This window comes from Geotrypetes seraphini, chromosome 1 (genome assembly GCF_902459505.1).
Source record: "Geotrypetes seraphini chromosome 1, aGeoSer1.1, whole genome shotgun sequence".
NCBI classification, from domain to species: Eukaryota; Metazoa; Chordata; class Amphibia; order Gymnophiona; family Dermophiidae; genus Geotrypetes; species Geotrypetes seraphini.
In genome coordinates, this window is record NC_047084.1 from 79,379,856 (window position 1) to 79,403,018 (window position 23,163).

Genomic DNA, 23,163 nt, shown 5'->3' on the forward strand with positions numbered 1-23,163 from the left:
ATGAATATTTAGAATACTGGCATATATTTACATATTTATTTTTTATTTATGTATCTGATACGTGCCTAGGCATGAACATGCTGGATTTGTTCCATTTACACATACCTCCAGTAGCATGTAGTTCGTATACACGTGAATGAAGTCTGAATGGAGCTTGGGCGGGGCACATTCCCAACTTATAAAATACAATAAGTTAACCATATATCTCTGGAATATAGGTGCATGTACATGGATTAACTAGAGGTAGGTCTTGTCAGACAAATCTGATCAATTGCTTTTGATTGGGTGACCAGAGAATTGGATAGAGGATGTGCGCTAGATGTGGTGTATTTAGATTTTAGCAAAGCCTTTGACAGTGTTCTACACAGACATCTAATAAATAAATTGAATGCCCTTGGGATGGGTCCCAAAGTGACGGGCAGGGTCAGGAACTGGTTGAGTGGAAGGCGACAGAGGATAATGATCAATGGAGATGTGCTGAGGAAAGGTATGTTACCAGTGGTGTGCATCAAGGTTCTGTTCTTGGGCCTGTTCTTTTTAACATTTTTATAAACGATATTGCTGAAGGGTTGTCGGGTAACTTGGTTGTGATTGTATGTGATGATCTTAAGGTGGCTAGGTTCCTCCACCTCTTCCTTAACTTTTCTACCTTTTCCCTCCCCACTCTTCTAAGATTGTTGCTCCCTCCATTCAACTTTTATGCTTTGTTCCCTTCTCTTAAATTCAATGTATTCTCTTTTCGTATGCACTATATATGCTCTGTATATATATACAGTGGTGCCTCGCATAACGGACGCCTCGCACAGCGAACGTTGCGCACAACGAACTTTATGTCTTGATCCGTACAACGAACTTCGTTTCACACAACGAAGTCGCCCGAGCTGCATCCTTCCGCGCAGGCACTGCGCTTAACTGCCCTCTCTCCGCCTGGTTCCCTCTTGCCCCCCCCGACTCCCCGACACGATCGGGGCAAAAAGGAGCCCAAGCCCTCTTGCCCCGCCGATTCCCCAACTCCCCACACAATATCGGGCCAGGAGGGAGCCCAAGTCCTCCTGGCCACGGCGACCCCCTAACCCCACCCTGCACTACATTACGGGCAGGAGGGATCCCAGGCCCTCCTGCCCTCGACGCAAACCCCCCCTCCCCCCAACGACCGCCCCCCCCAAGAACCTCCGACCGCCCCCCCAGCCGACCCGCGACCCCCCTGGCCGACCCCCACGACACCCCCAACCCCCTTCCCCGTACCTTTCTGTAGTTGGCCGGACAGACGGGAGCCAAACCCGCCTGTCCGGCAGGCAGCCAACGACGGAATGAGGCCGGATTGGCCCATCCGTCCCAAAGCTCCGCCTACTGGTGGGGCCTAAGGCGCCTGGGCCAATCAGAATAGGCCCGGGAGCCTTAGGTCCCTCCTGGGGGCGGGGCCTGAGGCACATGGGCCCAACCCGACCATGTGCCTCAGGCCCTGCCCCCAGGAGGGACCTAAGGCTCCCGGGCCTATTCTGATTGGCCCAGGCGCCTTAGGCCCCACCAGTAGGCGGAGCTTTGGGACGGATGGGCCAATCCGGCCTCATTCCGTCGATGGCTGCCTGCCGGACAGGCGGGTTTGGCTCCCGTCTGTCCGGCCAACTACAGAAAGGTACGGGGAAGGGGGTTGGGGGTGTCGTGGGGGTCGGCCAGGGGGGTCGCGGGTCGGCTGGGGGGGCGGTCGGAGGTTCTTGGGGGGGGGGCGGTCGTTGGGGGGAGGGGGGGTTTGCGTCGAGGGCAGGAGGGCCTGGGATCCCTCCTGCCCGTAATGTAGTGACCATGTGCCTCAGGCCCCGCCCCCAGGAGGGACCTAAGGCTCCCGGGCCTATTCTGATTGGCCCAGGCGCCTTAGGCCCCACCAGTAGGCGGAGCTTTGGGACGGATGGGCCAATCCGGCCTCATTCCGTCGTTGGCTGCCTGCCGGACAGGCGGGTTTGGCTCCCGTCTGTCCGGCCAACTACAGAAAGGTACGGGGAAGGGGGTTGGGGGTGTCGTGGGGGTCGGCCAGGGGGGTCGCGGGTCGGCTGGGGGGGCGGTCGGAGGTTCTTGGGGGGGGGGCGGTCGTTGGGGGGAGGGGGGGTTTGCGTCGAGGGCAGGAGGGCCTGGGATCCCTCCTGCCCGTAATGTAGTGCAGGGTGGGGTTAGGGGGTCGCCGTGGCCAGGAGGACTTGGGCTCCCTCCTGGCCCGATATTGTCGGGGAGTTGGGGAATCGGCGGGGCAAGAGGGCTTGGGCTCCTTTTTGCCCCGATCGTGTCGGGGAGTCGGGGGGGCAAGAGGGCTTGAGCTCCCTTTTGCCCCGATCGTGTCGGGGGGTCGGGGGGGCAAGAGGGCTTGAGCTCCCTCTTGCCCCGATCGTGTCGGGGAGTCGGGGGGGGCAAGAGGGCTTGAGCTCCCTCTTGCCCCGATCGTGTCGGGGAGTCGGGGGGGGCAAGAGGGCTTGAGCTCCCTCTTGCCCCGATCGTGTCGGGGAGTCGGGGGGGGCAAGAGGGCTTGAGCTCCCTCTTGCCCCGATCGTGTCGGGGGTGCCAGGGACCACACGGAGTCACCCACCGTACCACCCGATTCGGGTAAGCGCAGGTATCGGTGGGTGGCTTATTTGCGGGGGGGTGCCTTATTTTACATTTTTTTCTAAAAAGGGGGGGCTGTCTTATTTGATGGCCCTGCCTTATCATCGGGGAAACACGGTAGAAAAAAAAAAAAAATGAACAGTTAAGTCCCAGTTTTTGCCGCTGAGACTCTGCCCTCTCACTGTAAAATTAGACTCTACTTAGTCTGTCTTTAAATTTAAAAAATGTGTGTTGTTTTAAAAAACAATTATGTTTTTAGATGTATCTAAATAAAAATAATAACCAAAAATTTATCTTTTTTTATGTCATCTTAGCATATTTTATGCTACAGAACGAATTATTTTTTTTAACATGTATTGTTATGGGAAAACGCGTTTCACACAACGAACGTTTCACATAACAAACTTGCTCCTGGAACGGATTAAGTTCGTTGTGTGAGGCACCACTGTATATATATATATATAGTCCTTCCCTCACCTAAATTGTAAACATAAACTAGTTTGACTCTATGATTGCTTGTTATGTTCTTCAATTTCAACCGCACTGTATGTAATTCATCTAATTGTTGTGAACCGCCTAGAACTCCCTGGATATGGCAGTATACAAAAATAAATTATTATTATTATTAAAATCACTATTTTTAAATCTCTGGTGTAGCTTCCCCAAGCTGTTTTTGGTGTGCACCACAGCAGTGATTTTAACATCTTGGATTTACCAATTTAAAAATAAAAGCCTCTATCTGCCTTAAAATACCTCAATTTTGCTTAAAAAAAGAGAGAGGTGTGATAGACTACCGTATTTTCACGCAAATAACGCGCACCCGTATAAAACGCGCACACGGGTATAGCGCGCAGAAATCACGATGATATGTACAAAAACTTTGGTATACCGCGCTCACGGGTATACCGCGCATGCTGCCCGACGCTCCTTTCGCCCGCCCTGACTTTCCGACTCTCCGTTCACCCCCCCTGACTTCCGTGCACTGTCCCCCCTTGAAGGTCTGTCCCCATCCTGAAAGCCTGATGCCCCCCCCCCGACGTCCGATACATCCCTCCCCCCGAAGGACCGCCGACTCCCCAACAATATCGGGCCAGGAGGGAGCCCAAATCCTCCTGGCCACGGCGACCCCCTAACCCCACCCCGCACTACTTTACGGGCAGGAGGGATCCCAGGCCCTCCTGCCCTCGACGCAACCCCCCCTCCCCCCCAACGACCGCCCCCCCAAGAACCTCCGACCGCCCCCCCAGCCGACCCGCGACCCCCCCTGGCGACCCCCACGACCCCCCCCACCCCCCTTCCCCGTACCTTTGGTAGTTGGGCCAGAAGGGAGCCCAAACCCTCCTGGCCACGGCGACCCCCTAACCCCACCCCGCACTACATTACGGGCAGGAGGGATCCCAGGCCCTCCTGCCCTCGACGCAAACCCCCCTCCCCCCCAACGACCGCCCCCCCCAAGAACCTCCGACCGCCCCCCAGCCGACCCGCGATCCCCCTGGCGACCCCCACGACCCCCCCACCCCCCTTCCCCGTACCTTTGGTAGTTGGCCGGACAGACGGGAGCCAAACCCGCCTGTCCGGCAGGCAGCCAACGAAGGAATGAGGCCGGATTGGCCCATCCATCCTAAAGCTCCGCCTACTGGTGGGGCCTAAGGCGCGTGGGCCAATCAGAATAGGCCCTGGAGCCTTAGGTCCCACCTGGGGGCGCGGCCTGAGGCACATGGTCGGGTTGGGCCCATGTGCCTCAGGCCGCGCCCCCAGGTGGGACCTAAGGCTCCAGGGCCTATTCTGATTGGCCCACGCGCCTTAGGCCCCACCAGTAGGCGGAGCTTTAGGATGGATGGGCCAATCCGGCCTCATTCCTTCGTTGGCTGCCTGCCGGACAGGCGGGTTTGGCTCCCGTCTGTCCGGTCAACTACCAAAGGTACGGGGAAGGGGGGTGGGGGGGTCGTGGGGGTCGCCAGGGGGATCGCGGGTCGGCTGGGGGGCGGTCGGAGGTTCTTGGGGGGGGCGGTCGTTGGGGGGGAGGGGGGTTTGCGTCGAGGGCAGGAGGGCCTGGGATCCCTCCTGCCCGTAATGTAGTGCGGGGTGGGGTTAGGGGGTCGCCGTGGCCAGGAGGGTTTGGGCTCCCTTCTGGCCCGATATTGTCGGGAAGTCGGCGGTCCTTCGGGGTGGGGGTGCGAGTGGTCCTGCCGGGGGGGGGGATGTATCGGACGTCGGGGAGTCGGCCGGGCAAGAGGGCTTGGGCTCCCTCTTGCTCCGATCGTGGATGCGGGTGCGGGTGGGAGCGCGTGCGAGCGGTCGTTCGGGGTGGGGGTGCGAGTGGTCCTGCCGGGGGGGGGGGGGGGTGTATCGGACGTCGGGGAGTCGGCCGGGCAAGAGGGCTTGGGCTCCCTCTTGCTCCGATCGTGGATGCGGGTGCGGGTGGGAGCGCGTGCGAGCGGTCGTTCGGGGTGGGGGTGCGAGGGGTCCTGCCGGGGGGGGGGGATGTATCGGACGTCGGGGAGTCGGCCGGGCAAGAGGGCTTGGGCTCCCTCTTGCTCCGATCGTGGATGCGGGTGCGGGTGGGAGCGCGTGCGAGCGGTCGTTCGGGGTGGGGGTGCGAGCGGTCCTGCTGGGGGGGGTGAATCGGGCGTCGGGCGGGGTGGGAACTATGTTTTAAAACTTTTGTATACCGCGCTCACGCATATAACGCGCGAGGGGTATGCGCGGTAGGTAAAAACGCGTATAACGCGCGCGTTATATGCGTGAAAATACGGTACTCAGGCCAGGATACCTTGGATTCATGACAAGTTTGTGGTGGATGGTCATCTGAAGAGCATTAGTGTTCCATTAGCTGTGTCGCACGTGATGAGGGTTGGGAGCCACTGACTTAGCCTTCTCTAAGTCTTATGGGAGGTGTTAGTGCCCAGATGGTCTGAAGGTCAGGGAAAAAGTCCATATTTGATTATGGCAAACATTTGCATGGAAACTTGTTGGAAAATCAATCGCTGTTCCACAATCGGCCAAAAAATCGGCCAACACTGACTCGCATGTTCTTAGTGACTGTGTTTAGTGCATCTAGCCCTAAATCCTTTTGATTTGATAAAGATCTTTAACTTTCTCACAAATCTGTTAAACTTACAAAAGAGGCCTGAGCCACTGAGGAGATGTAGTCTTTAGATTCCAATTTATAAGAACTGCCATCTCCGGATCAGACCTTAGGTCCATCAAGTCCGGTGATCTGCACACGCGGAGGCCCCGCCAGGTGTGCCCCGGCATAAATTTAGTCACCCATATCACTCTATGCTTCTTATAAGGAGATGTGCATCTAGTTTATCCTTAAATCCTAAAACGGTGGATTACGCAATAACCTCCTCTGGGAGAGCATTCCAGGTGTCCACCACTCGCTGCGTGGAACAGTATTTCCTGATATTTGTCCTGGACTTGTTCCCCCTCAGCTTCAGTCCATGCCCTCCTGTCCGTATCACATTGGACACTGTAAATAACTGTTTTTCCTGCTCTAAATTGTCGATTCCTTTCAGAATTTTGAAAGTCTCGATCAGATCCCCTTGCAGTCTCCTCTTCCCAAGGGAGAACAACCCCAGTTCCTCGTAATCCAGTTTCTCCATACCTTTCACTAGCTTCGTTGCTCGTCTCTGCACCCTCTCCAGCAGTTTTATATCTTTCTTTATGATCTGACTAAACTCCTAAATTCTTCTCCTTGTATGCCTATTCAGAAGTTGCATCCTTTCTCTAAATAACCAGGTCTTTACCTTCTTTCTAAATGTGATATGTATGATCTCTCTATGAATCTCTGAGGTGTTCCATAATTTAGGGCCTTGAACTGTACAGGTTTCAGGGATGTGCATTGCAATTAGATCCCTCTGGGGACAATTAAAAGTAACTGTTGAATTTCTGAGATTTCTCCCAGCATACACTATAACAAAAATTTCAGATAAATTGGTCCCTCATATAATGCTCAGAAAACCAAAAAAAGAATTTTAAAAAATAAAAGGAATCCACAGAGAACCAGTATAATGCTGCTAAGATTAGGGAAATATGAATAGACTTTTTTATTTTTTTTAAGTAACTGCACCACTGTGTAGTGCACAAGTTAAGGTAGTCATTCTCAAACCTGTCCAGAGAGTACTGCAGCCAGCCAGGTTTTCAGGATATCTTCAGCGAATATTCATGAGATTTGATTTACATACACTACCACCTTGGTATGCAAAGCATCTAAATTTTAGATATCCTGAAAATCTGACTGGTTGAGGTTTTCCCAGGACTGTTTGGGAACCCCTTTCTTAAGGTTTCATTTGATCTTTAGGAAGGCTACAATACAGATCTATTAAGCTACTCGGTCACTATTACATTCAGTCTAATGCATAATGATGCATGAACTTTTGGTGTTGTTGTTTTTTTGTTTTTTTTTTACTAAATACATTTTACATGATTCATTCTTTTTGAAAGTATTATCTGTGGTTGTTTTGCAGATGGACTTAATGCCATTTATACATAAAGCTGGCTGTGAATGTCTTAATGAAAGTGACGACCATGGTTTTGATAATTGTTTACGAAAAGACTCCACATACTTGGAATCAGACTGTGATGAACAGGTAGGAGAATTGACTTTGCTTTTTTATTTTTTATTTCAACTTGACTGCGTACTTATGTTTTTCAGTGATATATAGTGCCAAGGGGAATGAACACCTTGGTGAACCTTAAGCTTGTGACTATCCCAAATGAACATGCAGGCTCATAGGCCAGGGCAGACCCCCCCCCCCCTTCCCCTCAAAAAAAATTTACTTCTTGAAAATTGCCCACACTATAAAATATCTACAAAGTGTGCGTGGTTTTCAGTGTAACAAGCCAGTCAGGTTTTCAGAATACAGTAGACTTATAAGAATAGCCTTACTGGGTCAGACCAATGGTCCATCAAGCCCACTAGCCCATTCTCACGGTGTTCAATCCAGGTCACTGGTACCTGGCCAAAACCCAAGGAGTAGCAATATTCTATGCTACCGATCCAGGGCAAGCAGTGGCTTCCTCCCATGTCCTTCTCAATAACAGACTATGGACTTTTCCTCCAGGAAATTGTCCAAACCTTTCTTAAAACCAGCTATGCTATCTGCTCTTACCACAACCTCTGGCACTGCATTCCAGAGTTTAACTATTCTCTGAGTGAAAAAAAATTTCCTCCTATTGGTTTTGAAAGTATTTCCCTGTAACTTCGAGTGTCCCCTAGTCTTTGTAATTTTTGATGGAGTGAAAAATCGATTCACTTGTACCCTATCTACTCCACTCAGGATTTTGTAGACTTCAATCATATCTCCCCTCATCCATCTCTTTTCCAAGCTGAAGAGCCCTAATGTTTTTAGTCTTTCCTCATATGAGAGGAGCTCCATCCCCTTTATCAACTTGGTCGCTCTTCTTTGAACCTTTTCTAGTGCCACTATATCTTTCTTGAGATAAGGAGACCAGAATTGAACACAATACTTCAGATAAGGTCGTACCATGGAGCAATACTTTACTGGCTAGGAGTGTCTTGACAATGAGGTTGATAACCCCTGTTCTACAGTGTATTTTACAACTCATTATGTCAAAGCTATGGCTGCATCTGAAGCCTCCTTGAGATCAGCCTCCATAGAGATTTGCAGAGCTATTATATGGACCTCTTGTCCACACATTTACATTCCAATAGTGCCTAAAACAAGACTTAAGACACAAGAATAGGCTTGGCCAGATAGGCTTGGCCAGACAGTCTTCCAGATTAAGTTTGGAGTTTAGAATCCCCAGCTCCATTCCCCTTAGACTCTTCAGTTTCAGTTTGAGGCTGCCTTCTAAAGGGAAAAAATAGCCTGTTGCCACAAAAAATATCGGTGTTTTCAGGATATCTGTAATGAATATTCATGAGTTAGATTTGCATGCACTGCCTCCATTGCATGTAAATCTAACTCATGAATTTTCATTGCAGATATCCTGAAAATCTGACTGACTGAACAGGTTTGGGAACCACTGACATGTTCATTTTGGGATGAACACTGCCAGCCTCTCAGATTTCCAGAATATCCACAATGAATATGTATAGGAAACATAGAAACATGATGGCAGATAAAGGCCAAATGGCCCATCCAGTCCGCCCATTCACAGCATCCACAATCTCCTCCTCTTCCTAAGAGAACCCATGTGCCTGTCCCACACTTTCTTGAATTCAGACACAGTCTGTCTTCACCACATCTACTGGGAGCCTATTCCACACATCTAGCACCCTTTCTGTAAAAAAGTATTATCCCGGGACAAGCTGGCAGCATATTCTCAAGCCGGAAGACAGAGCTCTGTTCAGACTACTGATGAAGGAGTTGAAGGAGTGTTTGCAGCTGCACACTGCACGTGGCTGACACACGGTCCTCCCTTCAACATCAGTTCTGATGTCGGGGAAGACTTCCGGGCCGGCTATGTGTGGCGTGCTGGGAGCGCTGCGCGCTGCAGGAAGGCAGAAAAAGAAGACGAGCCACTCGGCTTGAAATGCTTCTGACCCCGCGGGATCCCCACAACCCAAAGGGGGAACCTGCGGGATTCCCGTCGTCCCCGTTCCCTTGCAGCTCGCTAATGCTCTTGCATAAGAACTCTGTTTTATTGTTGGTGAAGAACAGATTGAAGGGCATTTTTGATCATAAGTCTGAGTTTGAACGTTTTGGGAAAGACATCCAGAAATCCAGTAGAGAATATGTCCATTTTCAAAACAGCAAGACATCTATCTTTTTTTTTTTTTTTAAGATGACCTAGCTAGAAGTTTTGGCCTTTAGTGCCTCTATCTTTTTTGCCCTTTCTCAAATATAAAGCTAAAAAATTTGACTATGTGACCTCCCCCTTCTCAAGGATGCTCATTGGCTGCCCATCCCATACCGTATAACATTCAAATTCCTACTTCTCACGTTTAAAACTAGACTTGAACATTCTCCAGCTTTTATTGACAAAATACTTATTCCATATATTCCAAACTCCCAAAATCTTCTTGTAATCTTTTCAATCCATCAAATTATTTATGATACAATACATAAAACATCTTCTCTGTCATGGCTGCTTCCTTATGGAACGCAATGCCTCAGGATCTTAGACGGGAATCTTCCATATCAAAATTCAAAACCAAACTTAAAATGTTCCTGTTTAAGGACGCATTCAGCACATGAGAATAAACATTTCATATGAGGAAAACATTCATTCTTCCCAACCTTTTGTGTTTCTCCTCTTCCCTCCCTCTTTTTTTAATTTTTCATAACAATATAATGTATTCCCTTCCCCCCTTCCTCTCTTGGCTCCATGTTAGTCAATTAAATATTGGCTTTGTATGCCTTAACTTTTTTACATAGTTTTATTTTTATAACCAATTTTTTTGTAAACAGTTTTTAGATATTTTTGATAGACGGTATATCAAGAAACTAATAAACTTGAAACTTTTCAGATGTCAAAGCATCCAGAATTCTTAGCAAGCTGTTCAGAGGGAGCTGAGTACAGCAGTGGGGCACTCTAGGGGGGGTACTGGATGTCACATTTCGAAGTCCCATGTACACATCAATAATAATAAAATGCTAGAGGCGCATGTGCTCTTGAAAATTCGTGAGCGGTGGCACCATGAGGTGTGCTTCTGTGCCAGTCCTCACGGCGCCTTCGCGTGACTGTGCAGAAGACACCAGCGACTCCTCCCTCCCGCTCCTCTTCAAAGCGGCCTGCTGAGGTTCGCCAGCTGCTGTAGCAAACCTCGCAAGCTGCTCTCCACCTCCGTGCAGAAGAAGGAGTCGCTGTGTCACCTCCCGCCCTCACTCGCCGCTGCCGCCGCTGATCCTCCTCTTCAGAGCAGCCTGCAATCTTGGCCGGCTTTAAAGAACCTCGCAGGCCGCTCTCCAGCTTCAGTAGCACACTCCCTCTGACGCACGGGATCGCGTCAGAGGGAACGTGCTATCGAGTTGGAGAGCAGCCTGCGAGGTTCGCTAAAGCCGTCCACCACGATCGCAGGCTGCTTTGGTGAAGAGGAGCAGGCCAGAAGACGCTTGGATGTTGGGAGGGTAAGAAGGGAATCAATACCGGGAGCCAGGGGAAAAGGGAAAGGGGGATGCTTTGGGGGGAGGGGTGTGCTGGGGGAGACAGAAGGGGCCATGGATAGGGAGAGGGAAAGGGGGCTGCTTTGGGGGGAGGGGTGTGTTGGGGGGAGACAGAAGGGGCCATGGAGAGATAGGAGAGGGAAAGGGGGCTGCTTTGGGGGGAGGTGTGCTGGGAACAGACAGCTTTGCTTGGGGGGGGGAGACAGAAGAGGGCCATGGAGAGACAGTTAGGGAGAGGGAAAGGGGGCCTGCTTTGGGGGGGATGTGTGTCCTGGGGGCAGACAGCTTTTCTCAGGGGGGGGGGTGAGACAGAAGGATACAGACAGCGGCCAAGGAGAGAGAGAGAGAAAGAAACACAGACAGACAGACAGACACATCTATTCTAGCACCCGTTAATGTAACGGGCTTAAAGACTAGTGTTACTATAAACTGTATGGTGAGCCCTCCAAAACCCACAAAAAACTTACAATATAAGCAAGATATAGTGACATCTGACCTAGGACTTTGAAATGTGACATTCACTGCAGTACACCCTAGAGTGCCCCTCTCTGCTCAGCTATCCTAGACTTGGTTGTCTCTGTGAAAATCTGGAGCTGAACAAGAGAGTGCTCAAAAGTTCTCAGCCCAACCAAGAAGAGAATGACGTGGATATGGTTCATTCAATGATTTGAAACAATGTCAAAAACATAGAATTTTTTTTCCTGCAGATTGGCACTTAATGAAATAAGATAACATACTTTTCAGCTACAGTGGCAAAATAACACTCAGAATTTATGAAATTAGTTGGTTGGTTGAGCTGAGAACTTTTCACCACTCTCTCGTAATACAGGCTAAAACAGTGGTCTCGAACTCGCAGCCTGGGGGCCACATGTGGCCCGCCAGGTACTATTTTGAGGCCCTCGGTATGTTTATCATAATCACAAAAGTAAAATAAAACAGTTTCTTATATGTCTCTTTAGCTACAAGTTACAATATCATTATTAAGACTTAGCCAAAAGGAAACTTTTACTAAATGGAAAATTGTCATTTCTTTAATAACATTAACTAATTTTTCTGCGGCCCTTCAAGTACCTACAAATCCAAAATGTGGCCCTGCAAAGGGTTTGAGTTTGAGACCATTGGGCTAGAATGTACTTTTTTTTTCACATCTTTGGGTGGTGGGAGGGGGTCAGTGACCATTGGGGGAGTAAAGGAGGATCATGTCTAGTGGTAATTTCTCTAGTGGTAATTTGGTCAGTTTGGACACCTTTTTGACCCTTATTTGTTTTTAAAACAGATTAGCTCAAAACATTTAAAAAACAAACAAACCCAGGATGTTTTGTTAAATGCTTGATTATCTCTGTAAGATATCCCAAGTCCTAGGCCTGCCCAAAAACATGCCTCTAACACACACCCTTAAGATTTAAATGCACTAGAGAGAAAACAACCAGAAAGAATTCTTGAAAGTCAGTTTATCCCAGGACTAGCAGGCAGCATATTCTCAAAATGTGGTTGACGTCACCTACGGAGTCCCCTAGCGGACGTTTTCACAAGCAGACTTGCTTGAAGACCTTCAAGCTTGCGAGTGGACCGCGCATGCGCGAGCGCCCCTCCCGCCCAACCTAGGGCATGCGTGTCCTCAGTTCTAAAGTTTCCGCAGAGCCAGAAGCCCTGCTCCCTTGCTTCGCGCAAAATCATTGTGTCTCTTTGCGCTGCAGCTTGCTTTTTTTGTTTTCAGGTTAGTTGCTATGCTTGCGTCTTGTTTTTCACTTTGTGTCTTTGCGCCGGGTAACCGGTCTTAGTTAAGCTGCTTGGCCTCGCGGGGCCGCGTCTGCTTTTTTTTTATGTCCCGGCCTCGTTCTGAGTTTAAAAACTGCATCCAGTGCAGCTGGGTGATCTCCATCACTGACCCCCATCGTTGGTGTGTGGAGTGCCTCGGTGCGGACCACCGTACTGAGTCCTGCAACTGCGGGCGCTTCGTCGGAGAGTGGCCAAAATTCTTCAACTGTTTGGCCCCATGGAACCTGCAGGACAGGCTGTGAGCTCAGCCTCGGCCCCGGCATTGGGGGCCTCAGCCTCGAAGTCCCTCTTGGCCTCGAAGACTCCGGCCTCGGCTCCTCCTGCTACCCCGGCCTCAGGTAAGTCTCCTCTTGCCTCCTCAGGTGTGCCGGCAAAGAAGCCTACCTCGGAGTCTCATGTGAGTGCTGCTTCGTCGGCCTTTTCGAGACATCATTCAAAGCATGCCTCCTCACGTAGGGAATTCTCTTCCTCAAGGTCACCCCCGAAGGAGCGCACTGCTGCATCTCCGACCCAATAGCCTCTGGTCTCGGTGCCTATGTTCAAGGACATGCTTAAGGCTATCCTTACCACGCAGCTTTCCTCGGTGGTGAGCCCGGCCTGGTCCCGGCCTCAAGTCAACTGGCCTCGACCTCAACCCAGCCCCGGTCTGACCAGCCTGGGCGTTCTTCCCTTGTGTCTCGGGGCCGTGCTCGGAAGTCTCGCAGACTGTCCTCGAGTGACTCCTCCTCCCCGGAGTCGGGGCGTGTGGCCTTTCAGGTGTCCCAGAAGGGAGCCCGCCCCTTGGCCTTGTTGTGGCTCGCTCCTTCTAAGAAGCTTTGGTCTTTTCTGCCCCTCCGGAGCTGGTCTCTGACTTAGAGACCCACGGGGCCTCTGTTGTCATTGGCTTTGGAGGCGGGTGTTCGTTTGACCTCGTCCTCTCCGCTTTCCCCGGGCAGCCGGATGTATGTTGCCCGAGTGGTTGCCTCGAGCCATGAGGGGGATTTTTCCTTTGCTCCGTCTTCGCTGAGGCTTCCAAACTGGTGGCCTAGACACCGGGGTCCTCCCCGAGTCACTTTCCGCAGGGCTACTCTTCCTCGCCCACGAGGCGTTTCAGTAGAGCTTCCTCGGTCTCTCGTTCTCGTGACTCCGAGGCTCTGGCTTATTATTCGAGGGAAGTTTCTCCCTCTTTTTCTGCTGCCCCCAGATCTCGTTCTGGGTCCCTTCTGGAGGATGAGTCTTCTCTTTGAAACTCCTCCTTCACTCGTTTTATTTCCAATATGGGTAAGGCCTTGCAGCTGGATCTCCAGTCTGAGTCCCGCTATACCCGGGAATACTTGGCGGAGATGGGGGTTCCTCATCCACCCCGTGAGGCTTTGCACTTGCCGCTACATCAGGTTCTTTGGCAGACCTTCCTCCGGAACCTGGAGACGCCATATGCTGTTACTGCCATCCCCTCCAAATTGGAGTCCTGTTACCGGACAGTCCCGGTCAAGGGGTTTGAGAATGCTCAGCTTTCCCACCAGTCCTTGGTGGTGGAGTCATCCTTGAAAAATTCCAACCCCTCGAAGGTGTACGCTGCGGTTCCACCGGGCCGGGAAGGGCGTACCATGTTTGGTTGCCGCCTGTATCAATATTCTATAATGGCGAACCGTCCTATCTCAGGTACTGTGTGGACGCCCTCCATTCATTCCAGGTGGACATGCCGGCTTCTCGGCGTCAGGAGTTTCATCTTCTTGAGGATACCCTCTCTCAGCTCTGTTTCTATATGTTCCAGGCGGCTTACAACGCCTTCGAGTTGTCCTCAAGGGTCACGGCCTTTGCAGTTGCCATGCGGCGCCTCACCTGGCTCCGGATTGTGGATATGGACCCGAATCTCCAGGATCATCTGGCCAATCTCCCTTGTGTGGAGCATGAGCTCTTTGATGATTCCATTGAGGCTGCCATTAAGCACCTCTCAGAGCATGAACGGTCTTTCGCCTATCTGGTGCGGCTTAAACCAAAAACTCCTCCGGCTCGGCCATACAAGATTTCTCCTCGGAGGTACCCGCAGAAATCGACTCCTGCGTTCTCTCGGCCGCCTCCCAAGCAGCAGCGTCCTGCTAAGGCCTAGCCGCCGGCTCCGGCGAAGCCTGGGCCGTCTTTTTGACAATTTCAGTCTGAGCCTCCTAGCTCCCTTCCTCCTGGAGCCTTCCCCCCTCCCCATCGGGGGTCATCTCCAGCATTTTTACACTCAGTGGGAAAGTCTTACCACCGACAGCTGGATGCTTACCATCTTCCAGGAGGGGTACTTTCTTCACTTCTGTCGCGTACCCCCAGACCTTCCGCCAAGAGAGTTTCCTTCTGTCAGATCTCAGCTACCTCTTCTTCTGAAGGAAGCTCACACCTTCTTTCGCCTCAGGGCAGTCGAGGAGGTTCCTCCGGATCAGTGGAATTCGGGGTTTTATTCCCGCTATTTTCTGGTTCCCAAGAAGACGGGAGATCTGCATCCGATCTTGGACCTCAGGGCTCTGAACAGGTTTCTGGTCAAGGAAAAGTTCAGAATGCTCACCCTTCCTTCGCTGTATCCTCTTGGACGAGGGGGATTGGCTGTGCTCTTTGGACCTCAAGGAGGCTTACATGCATATACCGATTCATCTGGCCTCTCGCCGGTATCTGAGATTCCAGGTGGGGGATCTCCACCTCCAATATCATGTTCTTCCCTTCGGCCGAGGGTTTTCATGAAATGCCTGGTAGTAGTGGCCGCGGCCCTGCGTCTCCGAGGGCTTCAGGTGTTTCCCTATCTCGATGACTGGTTGATCAAAGCATCATCCCATCAGGAGGTTCTGCGAGCGACGAATCTGACAATTTTGCTCCTTCAGAGCCTCGGCTTTGAGGTGAACTTTCCCAAGTCTCTCCTCTGTCCGTCTCAGTCCCTCGAGTTTATCGGAGCGGTCCTGGACACGGTTCGCCTCCGCTCCTTCTTGCCCCTGCCTCGTCAGTAGCCCCTGGTTTGTCTGTGCCAGCGGGTGGCCCTCCTGTCCTCGGCCCCGGCTCAGCTCCTGATGGTCCTGCTCAGCCACATGGCTTCTACAGTTCACGTGACTCCTTTTGCCAGACTTCACCTCCGTATACCTCAATGGACTCTGGCGTCTCAATGGAACCAGGATCGGGATCCTGTCTCTCAACTCATTGTCGTGACTCCTTTGTTGAAGCGGTCTCTCCGCTGGTGGATGCTCTCTTCCTATCTTTCCAGAGGTTTTCTTTTTCATGCTCCTCTGCAGAAGGTCCTCACGATGGACTCATCGGCCTATGGTTGGGGGAGCACACCTGGACGGTCTTCGCACTCAGGGTCTTTGGTCCAGTGCCAACCGCCTTTGTCACATCAATCTGCTGGAGCTTCAGGCGGTTTTCTACGCTCTGAAGGCTTTTTGTCACCTGCTGGTTCGCCATGTATTATATCAACAAACAAGGGGGCACGGGGTCCCTGTGCCAGGAGGCGATGTGGCTCTAAGATTGGGCCATCCACTGCAACATCTTCCTTCATGCTGTTTACATTCAGGGTCAGAAGAACTGCCTGGCAGACAAGTTGATTCGCCTTTTGCAGCCTCACGAATGGTCTCTCCATTCCTCTACTCTGCGCCAGGTGTTCGCTCAGTTGGGGACTCCAGAAATCGATCTGTTCGCGTCCCCACTCAATCACAAGTTGCCCCGTTTCTGCTCCAGGGTTAACACCCCTCTCAGGAGCGAGGCGGATGCCTTTCTTCTGGATTGGATGAACCAGTTTCTGTACGCGTTTCCTCCTTTCCCTCTGATTCTCGTCATGCTCAAGTCCACTCATGCCACCATGATTCTGATAGCTCCTCAGTGGCTCCAACAACCGTGGTTCTCCCTGCTGTTACAACTCAGTTCCAGGGAGCCTTTTCTTCTGCCTGTTTTTCCTTCTCTGCTTACGCAGAGTCGGGGGATCTCTGCTTCATCCCAACCTGCAGTCTTTGCACTTAACAGCTTGGTTTTTCAAGATTTGATGCCCTCATTCCAGTTTTCTCAGTGTGTGCTGGATGTCCTGGAGGCATCTCGGAAGGAGTCCACTCGCCAATGTTACTATCAGAAGTGGACCCGCTTTTCTTCCTGGTGTGCTATGCAGCGACAGGATCCCCAGTCCGCCTCCTTGTCTTCTGTCCTGGATTATCTGTTGCACTTGTCTGGGGCTGGCCTCAAATCCACCTCGATTAGAGTCCACCTTAATGCCATTGCTGCTTTTCATCTGCCGATTGACGGGAAGCCTCTCTCTTGTTCATCCTGTGGTTTCCCGCTTCATGAAGGGCCTTTTTCATGTTCACCCGCCTCTTAAATCTTCTCCCGTGGTTTGGGATCTCAACGTGGTCCTTGCTTAATTGATGAAACCGTCTTTTGAACCACTGGCGCAGGCTCACTTGAAGTTTCTCACGTGGAAAGTTGTGTTTCTTATTGTGCTCACTTCTGCTCATAGGGTCAGTGAGCTGCAGGCCTTGGTTGCGGACCCTCTTTCACTATTTTCCATCATGATAAGGTAGTTCTCCGTACCCATCCTAAATTCTTGCTTAACGTTGTTTCGGATTTTCACATAAACCAATCCATTGTTCTTCCTGTGTTTTTTTCCGAAGCCCCACTCTCACCCAGGAGAAGTGGCTCTGCATTCTCTTGACTGTAAGCGTACGCTGGCCTTCTACTTGAAGCGCACTGCTCCTCATCGTTCTGCTTCCCCGGCTGTTCCTCTCTTTCGATCCTAACCGCTTGGGGTGCTCTGTTTCTAAGCGGACCATTTCTAAGTGATTGGCCGCTTGTATCTCTTTCTGTTACGCTCAGGCTGGTCTCTCCCTGCCAGGTCGGGTCACTGGCCACCGGGTCAGAGCGATGGTGGCATCTGTTGCTTTCCTCCACTCGACTCCGCTTGAGGAAATCTGCAAGGCTGCCACTTGGTCCTCGGTTCATACGTTCACCTCTCACTACTGTCTGGATGCTTTCTCCAGGCGTGTTGGCCATTTTGGCCAGTCAGTTTTGCAACATCTTCTCTTAAATTGCCAACTCTCCCACCATCCCTTTCTGGTTAGCTTGGAGGTCTCCCACATGTTGAGAATATGCTGCCTGCTTGTTGTGGAATAAAGCACAGTTATTTACCATAACAGGTGTTATCCAGGGACAGCAGGCAGATATTCTCGCAACCCACCCACCTCCCCGGGTTGGCTTCTTTGCTAGCTATCTGAACTGAGGACACGCTGAGGAGACGCATGCCCTAGGTCGGGCGGGAGGGGCGCTCGCGCATGCACAGTCCACTCGCAAGCTTGAAGGTCTTCAAGCAAGTCTACTTGCGAAAATGTCTGCTAGGGGGCTCTGTGGGTGACGACATCCACATGCTGAGAATATCTGCCTGCTGTCCCTGGATAACACCTGTTACGGTAAGTAACTGTGCTTTCAAGAATGCCCACTTGAACATTGTGAGTAGTAAGATGTCCAAGTGCCAGTTTATGCTTTCTTTTAGACGTTTATCTGTTTTGAAAATGAGCCTGATTAAGTTTAAAGGTAAAAATTCTAAGATTGATAGATGCCGGATAACTGTAATTTCTGGTTGCTTGAGAGTTGCTATAAAATAGTTTTGTCTCCCTTCCTACATGCCCCAACCCCACTTGTAGGTCCAGCATCCATCCATCTCCTCCCCAGGTCGGTCCTCCCTCCCTCCTTCCACGCAGGTCTGGCCTCCTGGACCTCCCTAACCTGATGCAGTCCTGACCCACCAAACCCCCTCCCTCACTCCCCTCTCACCTAACTGAAGCAGCAGCAGCAACCAGCTAGCAGAGGCAGCCCTGGCAGTGCCTTTCCTCTGCTGCGTCGGAAGTGATGCGGCAGAGGAAAGGCCCTACTGGGGCTGGCCATGAACAGCTTATTTACAGCGCTGCCTATGCTGCTTTGGGAAGGTGAGGGAGGGAGGGGGGTTGGCGGTCAGGACCACCATACCTGGAGGGAGGTTGATGGGTCAGGACCACTGCCACTGCTGTAACAATCCCTTGATTGCTTAAGTTAGGATAGGTAACTACTGCATAAAAAATAAAAATAAACTTACTTGCAGTTAGTTTTCAAGGACTAATCACATCAAAGAATGATGCTTGTCTGGGCGGTTGTAACTAGTGCTGCCCGATTCACGATTCGAATCAGGTGAATCGATTCAATTTAAAAAAAAAAAATCGGCCTCCCGATTCTATGACCGACCCTTCCCCCTGTGCCTTCCTAAAACAGGCACAGCAGCGCTGCCTCTTGCTGGCCATCCGCTGCCGCTCCAGCTTGAGGGGGGAGGGTCAGTCGGAAAGGCGTGCATGTTCCCCCAGTTTCCCCACTTGTACCTTAAGCTAATACAGCAGCCTGCAGGATCGCCGGTGCTGTAGTGATCCTTGCAGCTGCCCATCGTCCTCAGCGGCACGTTCTCTCTTCTGCAGTCCCTCCCCTCCTCTGACCTCAGGGTCAGGATCGCGGCAGAGGAGACGTGCTGCTGAGGACGATTGCAGCTGCAGGAATCGCTATAGCACTGGCGATCCTGCAGGCTGCCATATTAGCTTAAGGTAATAGCGGGGAAGCGGAGGAACATGCAGGCTTGAGGGGGGAGCAGGCCTTCGTGTGGTGGGGGGGCAGTATAACACATTTGCTATACTCCTATGTTGAAGATTGAGAGATACCTGCCAGGCCTGTGCAGAGGGAGGAGGAGGAAAGGGGTAAGAGAGAGTAAAAGAGGGGAGGGGAGATGCCAGACCTGGGGTGAAGAGAAGAGAGAAAGACCAAACCAAAAAGAGGGGGAGGAAAGCAGAGGAGAGGTGCTGAACTAATGGAGAGAGAGAGAAATGCAAAACCACAAGGGGAAGGGTGCAAAAGGGACAGATACTGCTCCAAAGTAGGTGGGCAGACTGCAGGATGGCAGGAGACATAATAGGAGAAAGCCTATACCTGGGGAAGGGGATACAGAGAGAAAGAAGAAGCTGGATATGGGGAGAGACATGAAACAGAGATAAGATGCTGGGCATGGAAGGAGCATAGGAACAGGGACACAAGGGGGACACTACTGGAGAGGAGAATAGGGACAGGGACACAGAAGAGAGATGCTGGATGAAAGGGTAGTTGAGAAAAGGAGAGATGGTGGATCTGTGGATGGTGGGGTCCATCGCTGCAGCTGCGGGGGGATGGAGATGAAAAAAAGGAAAGATGCCTGAGCCTGGGACCAACATGATTTGAAAAATGACCAGACAACAAAAGGTAGGAAAAATAATTTTATTTTCTGTTTTGTGATTACAATATATCAGATTTGAAATGTGTATCCTTCCAGAGCTGGTGTTAGACTGCGAACATGAGCTAGGATTTAACAGAGAGAGGAAAAGTATTTTTTGTTTGTTTATTTTGTTTACACCACAGGACCAGTGTGAGTAGGAGAGGGCAAAGGGGGTGAAGAGGCTATAAAATAAACCCACCAGGATGTTTGAAAAAAACCACCCAATTGGGCAGGAAAATCAAATCAAATCAAAAAATCAATTCAATAGACTGAATCGAATCGAAAAATTTAGTTGTAACCTTAAGCACACAGATACTCATATAAAATTGACAGTCTCTTACATACATAATGTACATGTCATCTATTCTCGTGTATACTTATGAAGGGAATTTTTAAAATTAAAGTAAAATTCTGGAATCTCTTCAGGGCACACCACTGTTCCTTGGCACACAGTTTGAGATACACTGGTTTAAGCAGTTCTGAATTGAGAAATATTAGTGAATGCTGCATTTAATGTGTTGAATTGACAGTGTGCCTGTAATGTAACTGTGGTATGGTTCCTGGAAAAGGACATGAAGATTGCCCTTGACTAGAGCAGAGGAATAAATAATAGATTAGGTCAGTCTAGACAGGGAATTAATTTATTTTTGTAAATCCCAGAGTTCCTACTTGAGTTAGAGTAGTTGGTGTTGTGTATCCTTTTTATTTGTTTGAGAGGGGTACAGCTGCAGATAGCAGAGAAAGCAGCAGAGTTGTGTCAGGACCCCTAAGCAAGACAGAGTAAGTCTTGCCGAGAGAGACTAGCAGATAAGTAGATCCTGCATTGTGGTAAAGAGAAGGAAAGGGAAGACTCGGGGAAAAGGAAAAGTTATACACTTCTCCCTCCATATTCGCTGTGATAGGAGATCCACGAATACAGAAAAACCGTGAATAACTTTTTCATGTTATTCGCTGTTTTCTATTAAAAACCATCGTAAATATGGTGACACTTCAAATAACATGGTGGGAGACCTGACCTGTTCCTGAAGGAAAGGCAAAACACGGTGAAGAAAGTGCTGGGAATCGGCGATTTATCTATGCAAACTGATGTAATTAGGGGTGGGGAGGAGCCAGCAAACTAAAAACTGCAAATAATCAAAACCGCGAATGCTGAAACCGCAAATACGGAGGGAGAAGTATACCTGGATGCATTGACTCTGGTAGTAAATTATCTGAGGGAAGAAAATACAACACAAACTGTTTTAAAATTGTAATACAAGGGAAGAATACTTATCTGATATTTGTTTTGTAGACTCTCAACTTGCTTGTAGAACATAACACCGGTGAGTCTGTTGTCGGTGCCAGGCAAAATGGTAGAGACTATTACAAAGAACAAAATGACAAAACATATACATAAGCATGGATTAATGAGAGAAAGCCATCATGGTTTTAGTCAAGGGAAATCTTGCCTCACCAATCTACTGCATTTCTTTGAAGGGGTGAATAAACATGTGGAAAAAGGTGAACCAGTTGATATTGTGTATTTCAATTTTTCCAAAAGTCATTTGACAAAGTTCCTCATGAAGGACTAATGAGGAAATTAGAAAGTCATGGGATAGGAGTTAATATCTTTTTATGGATTGAGAACTGATTTAAATGGTCAGTGTTCTCAATGGATAAGGGTAACTAGTGGGGTTCCCCAGGGGTCTGTACTAGGACTGCTGCTTTTTAACATATTTATCAATGATCTAGAGATGGGAATAAGTAGTAAGATAATTAAATTTGCTGATTGACACAAAGTTGTTCAAAGTTAAATTGCAAGAGGACCTTGTCAGACTGGAAGATCGGGCATCAAAATGGAAGATGACATTTAATGTGAGCAAGTGCAAAGTGATGCATGTGGGAAGGCGGAACCCATACTATAGCTATGTGATGCTGGGTTCTGTGTTAGGAGTCGCTGTTGAGGAAAAGTTGAAACCCTTGGCTCAATGTGCAGCAGCTGCTAAGAAAGCAAATAGAATGTTAAGAATTATCAGGAAAAGAATGGAAAACAAAGATGAAAATGTTATAATTCCCTGGTACAGCCATACCTCGAATACTGTGTGCAGTTCTGGTCACCATAGCTCAAAAAAGATATAGCGGAATTAGAAAAGGTACAGAGAAGGGCGACAAAAATGATAAAAGGGATGGGATGACTTCCTTATGAGGAAAGGCTAAAGCGGCTAGGGCTCTTTAGCTTGGAGAAGAGACAACTCATGGTAGAAGTGATATGATAGAAGTGTATAAAATAATGAGAGGAGTGGAAAGGATAGATGTGACTTGCTTGTTCACTCTTTCCAAAAATACTAAGACTAAGGAACATGCGATGAAGCTACTAAGTAGATTTAAAACAAACCAGAGAAAATATTTCTTCATACAACGTGTAATTAAACTCTGGAATTCGATGCTGGAGAATGTGGTGAAATCAGTTAGGTTACCAGGGTTTAAAAAAGGTTTGGATAATTTCCTGAAAAAGAAGGCCATAGGTCATTATTGAGATGGCTTGGGGAAATCTACTGCTTATTCATACGATAACAGCATAAAATCTGTTTTACTACTTGAGATCTAGCTAGGTACTTGGGACCTGGGTTGGCCACTGTTGGAATCAAGATATTGGCCTTTCTTATGAGGCCAATATGAAATAGCAATTCTTATGAGGTCGTAGAGATAGTCCTTCTGTAAAGGAAACAGCATGCACTGATACTCAAAGCCCTGCACTGGATCACAATACAGCGTTGTCAGCAACTGCTTACTTCAGTTTCGGTGGCAGCAACAACATCTTTCATGGTGTCGGGAGCAACAGTAGCAGCAGCTTTCTAAAATCATAAGCATAATTCCAGATGAGGGGGGGATGTCCGTGAAGGATGGTGGTGCCTTTAGTAAGTTTGGTGGCTCCAGGAACAACTTTCTTTATTGTCGGGGGCAACAGCAGCAGTAGTAGCAGCTTTCTTCAATGGTAAGCATGATACCGGCTGAGGGGGAGGCCCTTTTTCTTAGAAGGACATGGAGGCCACTAGTTCTTCAGGCTGCTCCACACACAGTTCACTCCTGCTAGGGCTGCCACCTTTCCTCCTTTCTACTGTACCCCCTTTTATCTTTGTTTACACTCTTCTTCACCATCCTCACCAACTACATTTGTCCTAGCTCCGGGATACTGGGCTGTTGGATCAAGTTCTCAATGACTGGCTGGGGGGGGGGAGGGAGGGGCATCCATGAAAGATAGTGTGTGTGTGGGGGGGGGGGTTGCTGCAAGTGTTGCTGTGTTTGCTTAATACATAGGGGGCAAGGTGGGAATTTTTTAGTTAAGCAATTAGTATGGATGGGTGGACTGGATATAGGCCATAAGGGCTTGTTTGGGTTTATTTTTCTGTTAATACCATCCTGTTCTATAGTTTGTTACTGCTTCTTACCTTCAAGCTCATGTAGCCACTAGGGAACCTTCATGGGCAG

General features: G+C 49.7%; 1 protein-coding gene across 1 annotated transcript in view; it reads left to right on the top strand.

Moving 5' to 3' along the window:
• TXNL1 (thioredoxin like 1) overlaps positions 1-23,163 on the top strand; it is a 96,500-nt gene that overhangs the window by 17,545 nt on the left and 55,792 nt on the right. The window contains exon 4 of the mRNA XM_033933943.1: positions 7,065-7,187. Within this exon, the coding sequence (XP_033789834.1) occupies positions 7,065-7,187 (123 nt within the window). The remainder of the gene's footprint in view (positions 1-7,064; positions 7,188-23,163) is intronic.